This window comes from Salvelinus namaycush, chromosome 6 (genome assembly GCF_016432855.1).
Source record: "Salvelinus namaycush isolate Seneca chromosome 6, SaNama_1.0, whole genome shotgun sequence".
NCBI classification, from domain to species: domain Eukaryota; kingdom Metazoa; phylum Chordata; class Actinopteri; order Salmoniformes; family Salmonidae; genus Salvelinus; species Salvelinus namaycush.
Genome location: NC_052312.1, coordinates 4,214,898 through 4,229,897, shown reverse-complemented (window position 1 = coordinate 4,229,897; position 15,000 = coordinate 4,214,898). Strand labels below are relative to the sequence as shown.

At 39.6% G+C, this 15,000-nt stretch overlaps 1 protein-coding gene across 1 annotated transcript in view; it reads left to right on the top strand.

Annotated features, from left to right (window-relative positions):
* Positions 1-13,064: 13,064 nt before the first annotated feature.
* Positions 13,065-15,000, top strand: part of LOC120049457 (RELT-like protein 1) — a 21,635-nt gene continuing 19,699 nt past the window's right edge. Inside the window, exons 1-2 of the mRNA XM_038995723.1 lie at positions 13,065-13,071; positions 14,840-14,914. Of these exons, the coding sequence (XP_038851651.1) occupies positions 13,065-13,071; positions 14,840-14,914 (82 nt within the window). The remainder of the gene's footprint in view (positions 13,072-14,839; positions 14,915-15,000) is intronic.

Genomic DNA, 15,000 nt, shown 5'->3' with positions numbered 1-15,000 from the left:
CTGAGGTTGGCTTAGTTCTGTAGGTGACCTTGTCCTTTTTTAATGCGGGGACCGCAAGTCCTCACGTCCTTGGAACAGGAAATATAATTTTCATCAACGGGTTTATATAGTGGTGAAAGAAGGGCATGTTTCATAGTTTACATCCAATGTCTTTTCACTTGGGTGGGGCCTCTGAGTGAGCAGAGTTTCTCTATGACAAACCGTTCTCTCATTAAAGAAGCTTAAATTACATTTAATCTTTTCACAAATAGTTTCATATTTAAACATTTAAATTGCACAACAATTCCATGTGAATCTGATAACTAGAATGTGTCGACTTTCCAAGATAGAGTTTATGTCGTCCTATCATCAGTAATCATGTCTCAGACGATCTGACATCATATTCATTAAGTCCCAAAGCATATTTTCAACTGGTTGGATTACCGAAATATGGTTCCGTTTCCCACCTTTTGATGTCACCAGACTCTCTCTCAATGTTAACAAAGGCTTTACAAGAGTCAACTCTATAAAGTAGAGAGAGAGAAAAGGGGAAAGGTATTTATGGGGGTCATAAACCTCCCCCATCAGGCCAACGTCATCACACCGTTAAGGCATCCACCCAACCCCTCTGATTCAGAGGGTTTGGGTTAAATGCGCAATGCACATTTCAGTTGAAGCATTCAGTTGTACAACTGACCAGGTATTCAACATTTAGAAGTGTCTTTGTTGCTTCTGCTGCTCTGTATCGTTCCATTTCTCTAAACGTCAAATGTCTAAGGTAAGGGTTACGTTTAGGCACTCCTACTTGATGGTAATAGCGCTCACTGTTGCCCCTAGTGGCCGGTTTATGAAGGCCTTTCCCGAAGTCCTCCGGACATGGATAGATGTCCAATTTCAATATCATCAGGTCCTCTGTGTGTCACCACTATGTGATGACCACTGCCACAACCACCATCTCAGTCCCTACCCTATATTGGATGTGACGCTGCTATTTCCTAGGTACAAACGCACCTCAGGTTGCCATGGTTTCCCATTACCTCTATGAGGTAAGAGGATGGAGCTTTGAAGGGCAGTTTGGATTGGATCCAGACTATTGCGGTTTCAAGTATTGCATATTAAAAGACTACTTCATATGGTTGCTCTATGCAGTAGACCCCTCCGTACAAAAATATTGGAAATAGAGGTTTAAACCTCAATGACATTCAGTGAATGTAACTGTTACAGTGCTATGGGTTCACATCTGAATTAGTATATTAAGTAGATGTAATGTCACTAAAAACAGACATCCTTTTATTATATATATTTTTTAAACCAATTTGTTTTCGTATTTGTCTTCATTACTCTAAATTGTAAATTCTACAACGCTTTAGCGTTAGTAGTCAACCAGGCCAATAGATGGCGCTGTTGCACTGTGGTAGTAGGAGAAATAGCAAGTTCTGGCCAAGCGCGTGCGCCATTCCTCAGAATAAAGAAAGCGCAATAACTTTGCAGACATAAACTTTGGTCAATTTTTTTTACTACTATTGGAACAGAGCTTTTAAACGTTCTAATATCGAAATAATGTGTATTGTTGTCAGTTTTCTACAGCGGCAGCGGTATGTAGAAAAACATTCAGTTATTTGTGTCTTCATATATAAGTGTTTCTATTGTATAAACGTGAAATACATTTTGATTTTCATGTGCAATCATACAGTAAAATAGGGTTATTTGTGGAAAATGTTTGAGTTCTGCTTTAGGTAAAGGGAATTTATGTTGTGAAATTTAAAGTGTGTACTGTTTTCAAACTACGAACAAGAAAATAGATAATTGAACAAGAGAAAAAAAATCTTTCTTCAGAACAAAGAAAGCGCCAGAACTTTGCAGACGTAAACTTGTGTCCGTTATTTTTTACTATTACAGGCCACCTCAGCTACAGACTGAGGCCAGTAACAAAGGAAAAAATCATAAAGGAAACCTATGAACATGTACTATGACTATTCAATAACAGACACACCCAGGATTTAAATTCACTTACATTTCGATAAGTCACAGACACATTTAGAGGAAAGCGGATCTTGTGTTTTGTTGTGAAATAACCTGCATATTTCACATTGCAGAAGATCTCTACCTTAGAGAATCGCAAAGGTTTCAGGAATTTTATTTCACCTTTATTTAACCAGGTAGGCTAATTGAGAACAAGTTCTCATTTGCAACTGCGACCTGGCCAAGATAAAGCAAAGCAGTTCGACACATACAACACAGAGTTACACATGGAATAAACAAAACATACAGTCAATAATACAGTAGAACAAAAGAAAACAAAAAGTCTATATACAGTGAGTGCAAATGAGGTAAGTTAAGGCAATAAATAGGCCATGGTGGTGAAGTAATTACAATATATCAATTAAACACTGGAATGGTAGATGTGCAGAAGATGAATGTGCAAGTAGAGATACTGGGGTGCAAAGGAGCAAGATAAATAAATAATCTGTGATCTGTGAGCTGCTCTGACAGCTGTGCTTAAAGCTAGTGAGGGAGATATGAGTCTCCAGCTTCAGAGATGTTTGCAGTTCGTTCCAGTCATTGGCAGCAGAGAACTGGAAGGAAAGGTGACCAAAGGAGGAATTGGCTTTGGGGGTGACCAGTGAGATATACCTGCTGGAGCGCGTGCTACGAGTGGGTGCTGCTATGGTGACCAGTGAGCTGAGATAAGGTGGGGCTTTACCTAGTAGAGACTTGTAGATAACCTGTAGCCAGTGGGTTTGGCTACAACGAGTATGAAGTGAGGGCCAACCAACGAGAGCGTACAGGTCGCAATGGTGGGTAGTGTATGGGGCTTTGGTGACGAAACGGATGACGCTGTGATAGGAGTGAATAGAGAGAATACAAAGACACAATCTGGGGCTGAAAATCCTTTTATTGCTCAAGTGGAGGAGGGGGAACAGTCAAAGATTAGATCTTTTATCAGTGTTGGATTTCTGAATGTCCCTTTAACGCAGCACAATAGATGAGATTGTTATGTTTTAAAGTTAGCCTCCCGATCATTGATTTCTATTCCATGAATCTGCTACTGGTAAATGTAGGTACAGGCATATAAATCTCAAAGATATAATGGCACCAGGACAATATATTTGGGGAACCAGGATTTAAATAGGGGTGAATTAAATAAATCACTCATTTTTAAAAGGCGTTGGCCATAAAATTGTTTAGCGGTTAAAGCTGTAATATACTGTGCCTGAATTAGTGTGCTTCAACAAGCCGCAGACGCTACCCACTGGGCACACAATAGTTAAATCAACGTTATTTCCATGTCATTTCAATCAAATTGAACCAACGTAGAATAGACATTGAAATGACACCTGTGCCCACTGGGAGTGTACCGTGTGGAACGTATTCAATCACGGCGGTGTGAATGTGTTTCTGAACCCCTCCTAACAATGAGTTCTGATTGCCTGTAAAGCCTGATCATTTCATCACAGTGGAACCCCAAAGAACATGTCATTTACGAATGGTGTGTTCTCTCTACTTAACCTTACTCTTTTCAAAATATCTTTACCCTTTCTCACAAACAACAAGTCCAAAAATAATCAGTGTCTTTCACACTGAACTAGCAAGTCGATGTTAGGAATAGTACAAGTGAAATAGAGGAGAATCATAGGCAGATTTAGGAGTTAAGTTGTTTCAAATTTAGTCCAATTTACCAAACTACTGAATCATCCTTAAACGTGTTTGAGGCCTGCAGCCAATTTCAATGAATATGACCTATAGACCGATATGTCCACAACTCAAGCAATGAAGATAAATGTTCATTCCCAACCCCCTTCTGTACTTGTTTGAGTCTAGTTTCTCTAATTACACACCCATATTCACATGGAAACAGCATAAGTTTGTTTAGTAGAGCATTTCAATTAGTTATTTAGAAAGACTGATTTGTCATTTAACAATTATGATAAAGTATGATTTGACTCATGTAAATGAATAGCAGACAAACAGGACGGTGTGGGGCGGCAGAAGTAGCTCACAAAATAAACGGAAATTAATTAGATTCTTCCCGCCGTTCTTGATTTATTAAAAAATATATACATTTCGTACATTTTAATTGTCTGATATTTTACTGATTTGTCAGGAGCCATTAACATAAGAATTTCGCTGAGCCCGCTATAATACGCTTGACTTTGTATGTGACCGATAAACTTTAATTTGATTTTGATTGAATTTGACATAAAATAAAGGAGGCTGGATAGTGTTAGTGTAATATCATAAACATTTCAGATGTATGCTGCATGTACACGTCGAAGTCAAAGTGCTAACGTGCAATTAGTCCAACATCTTATTTAGTATTATTATTATTATTATAGCAGTATTGCAGTTTTTTTTTGCACAGTAAGTGACTGAGAACTAATCAGAGATATTCCCACTGACAATTGATGCAAGTCGTGTCACATCGAGATCTGTTGTGTCTCATAGAAACGATGTAGGATAGAAGTCTCTTGCTAGCATAGCCCAATCTTGCACCTCTTGATCAAATTGAATAACAGATGTAAAGTTCATGCTGCGGGCAATCTCATCGATGTGGAATTAGACCTCCAGATGGGTGCTAACTCATGGAAGAATTATTGAAAGCTGGAGAATCGAGCAGACCCCAAAAAATATATGCATGTTCTCAAGTTCTTGATAGAAACCACAGCGCTGATTAAATACACCACTCTCTTATCTTCTTCCTGTCTGTTGGGAGTGAACGGCCGCAAGGTTAAAGAATACTAAACAGAGCAAATGTTGAGGATATTCTTAATGATATCTGTGTTAATTTAACAACTCAAATAGCAGTCTGACTGTTGAACAGCTTCTGTTACCATCAGACTGTTGAACAGCTTCTATTACCATCAGACTGTTGAACAGCTTCTATTACCATCAGACTGTTGAACAGCTTCTATCACCATCAGACTGTTGAACAGCTTCTATTACCATTAGACTGTTGAACAGCTTCTATCACCATCAGACTGTTGAACAGCTTCTATTACCATCAGACTGTTGAACAGCTTCTATTACCATCAGACTGTTGAACAGCTTCTATTACCATCAGACTGTTGAACAGCTTCTATCACCATCAGACTGTTGAACATCTTCTATCACCATCAGACTGTTGAACAGCTTCTATTACCATCAGACTGTTGAACAGCTTCTATCACCATCAGACTGTTGAACAGCTTCTATCACCATCAGACTGTTGAACAGCTTCTATTACCATCAGACTGTTGAACAGCTTCTATCACCATCAGACTGTTGAAATGCTTCTATTACCATCAGACTGTTGAACAGCTTCTATTACCATTAGACTGTTGAACAGCTTCTATCACCATCAGACTGTTGAACAGCTTCTATTACCATCAGACTGTTGAACAGCTTCTATCACCATCAGACTGTTGAACAGCTTCTATTACCATCAGACTGTTGAACAGCTTCTATTACCATCAGACTGTTGAACAGCTTCTATTACCATCAGACTGTTGAACAGCTTCTATTACCATCAGACTGTTGAACAGCTTCTATTACCATCAGACTGTTGAACAGCTTCTATTACCATCAGACTGTTGAACACCTTCTATTACCATCAGACTGTTGAACAGCTTCTAATACCATCAGACTGTTGAACAGCTTCTATTACCATCAGACTGTTGAACAGCTTCTATCACCATCAGACTGTTGAACAGCTTCTATCACCATCAGACTGTTGAACAGCTTCTATTACCATCAGACTGTTGAACAGCTTCTATCACCATCAGACCTTTGAACAGCTTCTATTAACATCAGACTGTTGAACAGCTTCTATTACCATCAGACTGTTGAACAGCTTCTATCACCATCAGACTGTTGAACAGCTTCTATTACCATCAGACTGTTGAACAGCTTCTATTCCCATCAGACTGTTGAACAGCTTCTATCACCATCAGACTGTTGAACAGGTTCTATCACCATCAGACTGTTGAACAGCTTCTATTACCATCAGACTGTTGAACAGCTTCTATCACCATCAGACTGTTGAACAGCTTCTATTACCATCAGACTGTTGCACAGCTTCTATCACCATCAGACTGTTGAACAGCTTCTATTACCTTCAGACTGTTGAACAGCTTCTATTACCATCAGACTGTTGAACAGCTTCTATTACCATCAGACTGTTGAACAGCTTCTATCACCATCAGATTGTTGAACCAGCTTCTATCACCATCAGACTGTTGAACAGCTTCTATTACCATCAGACTGTTGAACAGCTTCTATCACCATCAGACTGTTGAACAGCTTCTATCACCATCAGATTGTTGAACAGCTTCTATTACCATCAGACTGTTGAACAGCTTCTATTACCAGACCATCAGACTGTTAAACAGCTTCTATCACCATCTGACTGTTGAACAGCTTCTATCACCATCAGACTGTTGAACAGCTTCTATCACCATCAGACTGTTGAACAGCTTCTATTACCATCAGACTGTTGAACAGCTTCTATTCCCATCAGACTGTTGAACAGCTTCTATCACCATCAGACTGTTGAACAGGTTCTATTACCATCAGACTGTGGAACAGCTTCTATTACCATCAGACTGTTGAACAGCTTCTATCACCATCAGACTGTTGAACAGCTTCTATTACCATCAGACTGTTGCAAAGCTTCTATCACCATCAGACTGTTGAACAGCTTCTATTACCATCAGATTGTTGAACAGCTTCTATCACCACCAGACTGTTGAACAGCTTCTATCACCATCAGACTGTTGAACAGCTTCTAATACCATCAGACTGTTGAACAGCTTCTATTACCATCAGACTGTTGAACAGCTTCTATCACCATCAGACTGTTGAACAGCTTCTATCACCATCAGACTGTTGAACAGCTTCTATTACCATCAGACTGTTGAACAGCTTCTATCACCATCAGACTGTTGAACAGCTTCTATTACCATCAGACTGTTGAACAGCTTCTATCACCATCAGACCTTTGAACAGCTTCTATTAACATCAGACTGTTGAACAGCTTCTATTACCATCAGACTGTTGAACAGCTTCTATTACCATCAGACTGTTGAACAGCTTCTATTCCCATCAGACTGTTGAACAGCTTCTATCACCATCAGACTGTTGAACAGGTTCTATTACCATCAGACTGTTGAACAGCTTCTATTACCATCAGACTGTTGAACAGCTTCTATCACCATCAGACTGTTGAACAGCTTCTATTACCATCAGACTGTTGCACAGCTTCTATCACCATCAGACTGTTGAACAGCTTCTATTACCTTCAGACTGTTGAACAGCTTCTATTACCATCAGACTGTTGAACAGCTTCTATTACCATCAGACTGTTGAACAGCTTCTATCACCATCAGATTGTTGAACCAGCTTCTATCACCATCAGACTGTTGAACAGCTTCTATTACCATCAGACTGTTGAACAGCTTCTATCACCATCAGACTGTTGAACAGCTTCTATTACCTTCAGACTGTTGAACAGCTTCTATTACCATCAGACTGTTGAACAGCTTCTATTACCATCAGACTGTTGAACAGCTTCTATCACCATCAGATTGTTGAACCAGCTTCTATCACCATCAGACTGTTGAACAGCTTCTATTACCATCAGACTGTTGAACAGCTTCTATCACCATCAGACTGTTGAACAGCTTCTATCACCATCAGACTGTTGAACAGCTTCTATTACCAGACCATCAGACTGTTAAACAGCTTCTATCACCATCAGACTGTTGAACAGCTTCTATTACCATCAGATTGTTGAACAGCTTCTATCACCACCAGACTGTTGAACAGCTTCTATCACCATCAGACTGTTGAACAGCTTCTATTACCATCAGACTGTTGAACAGCTTCTATTACCATCAGACTGTTGAACAGCTTCTATTACCATCAGACTGTTGAACAGCTTCTATTACCATCAGACTGTTGAACAGCTTCTATTACCATCAGACTGTTGAACGGCTTCTATTACCATCAGACTGTTGAACAGCTTCTATCACCATCAGACTGTTGAACAGCTTCTATTACCATCAGACTGTTGAACAGCTTCTATCACCATCAGACTGTTGAACAGCTTCTATTACCATCAGACTGTTGAACAGCTTCTATCACCATCAGACTGTTGAACAGCTTCTATTACCATCAGACTGTTGAACAGCTTCTATTACCATCAGACTGTTGAACAGCTTCTATCACCATCAGACTGTTGAACAGCTTCTATTACCATCAGACTGTTGAACAGCTTCTATTACCATCAGACTGTTGAACAGCTTCTATCACCTTCAGACCATCAGACTGTTCAACAGCTTCTATCACCTTCAGACCATCAGACTGTTCAACAGCTTCTATCACCATCAGACTGTTGAACAGCTTCAACTGTTTCTGGTGTAGGATTGCAAAGATACAGGTAACTTACTAAAGTTACTGGAATCTTCAGTAATTATGGTAAATTACATAACATATTTTGCAAACTACAGTAACTTTTGACATTTACACTTGAATAACAAAAACAAATAAGTATTCATAGACATTAGTCATTTATTATAGTTTTGTCCATACTGTCCTTGAGTTTGTAGTAGATAGACCATGTGGTTCAAGAGAAGAAAAAGCATCTAATCAACAATGCCATCATTTTTCAATGACCTCTGCAACTCATCCAACTATTGACTTTTTTCACAACTGCTAACAGTCTGACTCAAACACATTGACAAATATGCTAATCCCAGTGTATCTGATCATCATCATTAGATAGTACCAGCTATGCTAATCACAGTGTATCTGATCATCATCATTAGATAGTACCAGCTATGCTAATCACAGGGTATCTGATCAGCATCATTAGATAGTACCAGCTATGCTAATCACAGAGTATCTGATCAGCATCATCATTAGATAATACCAGCTATGCTAATCAGTGTATCTGATCATCATTAGATAGAACCAGCTATGCTAATCATAGGGTGTCTGATCAGCATCATCATTAGATAGAACCAGCTATGCTAATCACAATGTATCTGATCACCATCATTAGATAGTACCAGCTATGCTAATCACAGTGTATCTGATCACCATCATTAGATAGTACCAGCTATGCTAATACTAGTGTATCTGATCAGCATCATCATTAGATAGTACCAGCTATGCTAATCACAATGTATCTGATCACCATCATTAGATAGTACCAGCTATGCTAATCACAGTGTATCTGATCATCATCATTAGATAGTACCAGCTATGCTAATCACAGAGTATCTGATCAGCATCATCATTAGATAGTACCAGCTATGCTAATCATAGTATATCTGATCAGCATCATCATTAGATAGTACCAGCTATGCTAATCACAGTGTATCCGATCAGCATCATCATTAGATAGTACCAGCTATGCTAATCATAGTGTATCTGATCAGCATCATCATTAGATAGTACCAGCTATGCTAATCACAGTGTATCTGATCAGCATCATCATTAGATAGTACCAGCTATGCTAATCACAGGGTATCTGATCAACATCTTCATTAGATAGTACCAGCTATGCTAATCACAGGGTATCTGATCATCATCATTAGATAGTACCAGCTATGCTAATCACAGTGTATCTGATCACATCATTAGATAGTACAAGCTATGCTAATCACAGTGTATCTGATCATCATCATTAGATAGTACCAGCTATGCTAATCATAGTGTATCTGATCAACATCATTAGATAGTACCAGCTATGCTAATCACAGTGTATCTGATCAGCATCATCATTCGATAGTACCAGCTATGCTAATCACAGGGTATCTGATCAGCATCATTAGATAGTACCAGCCATGCTAATCACAGTGTGTCTGATCATCATAATTAGATAGTACCCGCTATGCTAATCACAGTGTATCTGATCATCAGCATCATTAGATAGTACCAGCTATGCCAATCACAGTGTATCTGATCAGCATCATCATTAGATAGTACCAGCCATGCTAATCACATTGTATCTGATCAGCATCATCATTAGATAGTACCAGCTATGCTAATCATAGTGTATCTGATCAGCATCCTCAGTGGATACTGTAGCACCAGCTATGCTAATCATAGAGTATCTGGTGAGCCTGCTCAGTTTGGCATAGTACCAAATGTGTTTGAAGATGCTCAATGAAAAATGAGATCATCAAGTTCAGAGCAGACATATGCAGATCCGGTAAACAGCGACAATCAAGTCCATTCCAGAAAAATTGTATGTATTTCCCGCAGAGAACAGTTCAGAGATCATTTCACAGTGTAACACAAAACAGTCTGTGATTTCTTAACAGAATCCATATTTATTTCCCCACAAAATACACCTACATCACAAAACATGTCTGAACATGGATTACACCTACATCACAAAACACGTCTGAACATGGAATACACTTACATCACAAAGCATGTCTGAACATGGAATACACCTACATCACAAAACATGTCTGAACATGGAATACACCTACATCACAAAGCATGTCTGAACATGGAATACACCTACATCACAAAGCATGTCTGAACATGGAATACACCTACATCACAAAGCATGTCTGAACATGGAATACACCTACATCACAAAGCATGTCTGAACATGGAATACACCTACATCACAAAACATGTCTGAACATGGAATACACCTACATCACAAAGCATGTCTGAACATGGAATACACCTACATCACAAAACACGTCTGAACATGGAATACACCTACATCACAAAGCATGTCTGAACATGGAATACACCTACATCACAAAGCATGTCTGAACATGGAATACACCTACATCACAAAAACATGTCCGAACATGGAATACACCTACATCACAAAACATGTCTGAACATGGAATACACCTACATCACAAAACATGTCTGAACATGGAATACACCTACATCACAAAGCATGTCTGAACATGGAATACACCTACATCACAAAGCATGTCTGAACATGGAATACACCTACATCACAAAGCATGTCTGAACATGGAATACACCTACATCACAAAACATGTCTGAACATGGAATACGCCTACATCACAAAACATGTCTGAACATGGAATACACCTACATCACAAAGCATCCTTTCAGGTTATGTCGATATAGAACTTGTTTTACTGTGGATATAGATACGTTTGTACCTGTTTCCTCCAGCATCTTTACAAGGTCCTTTGCTGTTGTTTTGGGATTGATTTGCACTTTTCGCACCAAAGTACGTTCCTCTCTAGGAGACAGAACGCGTCTCCTTCCTGAGCGGTATGACGGCTGCGTAGTCCCATGGTGTTTATACTTGCGTGCTATTGTTTGTACAGATAAACGTGGTACCTTCAGGCGTTTGGAAATTGCTCCCAAGGATGAACCAGACTTGTGGAGGCCTACAATTTATTTTTCTGAGGTCTTGACTGATTTTTCCGTGATGTCAAGCAGAGGCACTGAGTTGAAGGTAGGCCTTGAAATACATCCACAGGTACACCTCCAATTGACTCAAATGATGTCAATTAGCCTATCAGAAGCTTCTAAAGCCATGTTGTTAGATGACACTACAGTGGTAGGCTTGATTACCAACAACAACGAGACGGCCTACAGGGAGGAGGTGAGGGCCCTCGGAGTGTGGTGTCAGGAAGATAACCTTTCACTCAACGTCAACAAACAAAGGAGATGATCGTGAACTTCAGGAAACAGCAGAGGGAGCACCCCCCTATCCACATCGACGGGACAGTAGTGGAGAAGGTGGAAAGTTTTTAAGTTCCTCAGCGTACACATCACGACAAACTGATATGGTCCACCCACACAGACGGCGTGGTGAAGAAGGCGCAGCAGCGCAACAGTGCGTCTTCAACCTCAGGAGGCTGAAGAAGTTTGGTTGTCACCAAAAACACTCACAAACCTTTACAGATGCACAATCGAGAGCATCCTGTCGGGCTGTATCACCGCCTGGTACGCAACTGCTCTGCCCACAACCGTAAGGCTCTCCAGAGGGTAGTGAGGTCTGCACAACGCATCACCGGGGTAAACTACCTGCCATCCAGGACACCTACACCACCCAATGTCACAGGAAGGCCATAAAGATCATCAAGGACAACAACCACCCGAGCCACTGCCTGTTCACCCCGCTATCATCCAGAAGCGAGGTCAGTACAGGTGCATCAAGTCAGGGACCGAGAGACTGAAAAACAGCTTCTATCTCAAGGCCATCAGACTGTTAAACAGCCATCACTAACATTCAGTGTTTCTGCCAACATACTGACTCAAATCTCTAGCCACTTTAATAATTAACAATTGGATGTAATAAATGTGTCACTTTATATGATGTTTACATACGCTACTCATCTCATATGTTTATACTGTACTCTATACCATCTGCTGCATCATGCCTATGCCGTTCGGCAATCGCTCATCTATATATTTATAGTACATATTCTTATTAATTCCTTTACACTTGTGTGTAAAAGGTAGTTGTTGTGAAATTGTTAGATTACTTGTTAGATATTTACTACATGGTCGGAACAGGCATTTCGCTACACTCACATTAACATCTGCTAACCATGTGTATGTGACCAGTAACATTTGATTTGATTAAATCCATGACATAATTTTCTGGAATTGTCCAAGCTGTTTAAGACAAAGTCAACTTAGTGTATGTAAACTTCCCACCACTGGAATTGTGATACAGTGAAATAAACAATTATTGGAAAAATGACTTGTGTCATGCGCAAAGTAGATGCCCTAACTGACTTGCCAAACTATAGTTTGTTAACAAGACATTTGTGGAGTGGTTGAAAAATGAGTTTTAATGACTCCACCCTAAGTGTATGTAACTTCTGACTTCAACTGTATACACACACATTTTGTGGACACGCTGTATATTGTACAATTGACTGCATGACAGACCACATAATTTACTATCCTCTTTTAACCTACATTTTTCATACTCAATTAGATTTTAGTATACACTTATCACTTTCTCACAAGATTTATTAATCATATTTTACGACAGCAAATCACAAAACATGGATGGCTTGATCACAAGATAACACTGAAGGTAATATATTACTTAAATGCTGTTGAATATGCCGATAATGCGAGGTGCTACATTACCTTCCTCTGGGTCACCCAGGCAACAGACCTTCCTCTGGGTCACCCAGGCAACAGACCTTCCTCTGGGTCACCAGGCAACAGACCTTCCACTGGGTCACCCAGGCACAGACCTTCCACGCAAAACAAAGAAGGCTAGTAGCCCATCTACCAGAGTGTCATTTATCCTTTAAGCCCCATTCAATCCAAGGCTTATCCTCAGGTATCAGATATGTATATCTCACGGACTCATGGAACAGTTGGACAGGAAGGTTATGGCTCTGAGAGGGGTGTGTGTGTATGCATAGGTGTACAGTGTGTATCTACTGTGTAGGTGTGTGTGTACACTGTGTGCGTTGTGTAGACAGCCCTCATCTGTTACTTCTGCTCCAGTTTACTACAACAATACCAATTGGCCTTGCTATGGTGTTATAAGGAATGTCCTAAATATGAGGAACTTAATATACCAGGTGTAGGGCTGGTCGGTATACCGCATTTTACCATATACCGTATTGATGCACGACCGGTTTGGGTTTTTACTTTACTTTCTATACCGGTATTTAATGTTTGGTTTGTTAAAAGTGATACGCAGTGTGTAACGTCTCTCGCGCGCTCTCTCATATATATATATGCATGCCACTTTCCACACCGACCTAGCCCCGCCCCTGTTTCTCAAAGAGCGCATTAGATGGTCCTCAACTACGAACACTTGTATTCCGTCTACATGGTAACATGGTAACATTGTAACATTGCTGACATCAACAATGCCGTTTTCACTTTGCTTCTTAATGTAAATCCACCACATTCTATAATTACACTAGTTTGGAAATGGCTAGTTTTTTCTGCAAGTTGGGCCTAAATCTTGTTAGCTGCTAATGCTAATCGCTAGCTAATAATGTAATTCACTATACAGCCTTTAATACCAAGGATGGTATAGACCTAAAATCAGCATGTTTGTTCCACAGTATCTTCTAAATCAAAGAGGAATACACAAAGCAAAATATGTTAGCTACATGAAGTAGCTATGAGAATTAAATGTAGCCAAGATTATAGGGTCCCCTAGAAAACACTATCAACACTTTGGTTCCTACCCTTCAACTAACTCGTCCCTGGGATTTTCATTCCTTGTCATGTCAAGCACTGTATTCAAAGTGCACACTTTTCTAATATATTTTTACGAAATATTCTAATTTTAGAATAATCATTCTATTTCCATGATTCCAACAGTTCACCGAGTGTTTTGCTCTAAATCGCAAGTCAAATCGCAATTGCAACATTTGGTTAAAAATAACTCCTAGATTATTGCCCATATTATGCAGCTCTATGTGGCAGTGTGGAAATAATCTCAAATGAGTGCAGGAAATGCAGAAATTGATAAAATGATTTTGGGTTGAATTTAACAGTATAAAACAATCAGAATGGATAAAGACTCATTTAAAATCACTTAATGTATGTGTTGCCACCCTAGGGATCACTCACTACTCATAAAGCAAATTTAGAACTTGTATTATTCAAAAACAAATTACAGTCCAATTTTGATATCCAATATGATATTTTGGCCATATCGCCCAGCCCTAACTGTGTGTGTTGTGACAGACCCACAGTGTATTACATAAATGCCCTATGATGATGAAACATCTGTCTGTCAGGTACCTTTTCATCTCTGGTAGCATGTTTGCCTTTCTGATGAATGTTGGGAAAGCCTTTTCATGTCGACGATGACTAATGTGTTCCAGTGTTTTATTGAGCTCTTTTTTTTGTAATGTGTGTTTCTCTACAGAGCTGAACGACACCATCAGCGAGGGCAACAACGACACCGTGGGACAGATTGTTCATTACATCATGCAGAATGAAGGTAACTAGGCAACAATATAGTAACCACTGAGTGTTTATGGATAGTGGATAACTCTGTCTCCTCCCTCCTGACAACAATACTATAAC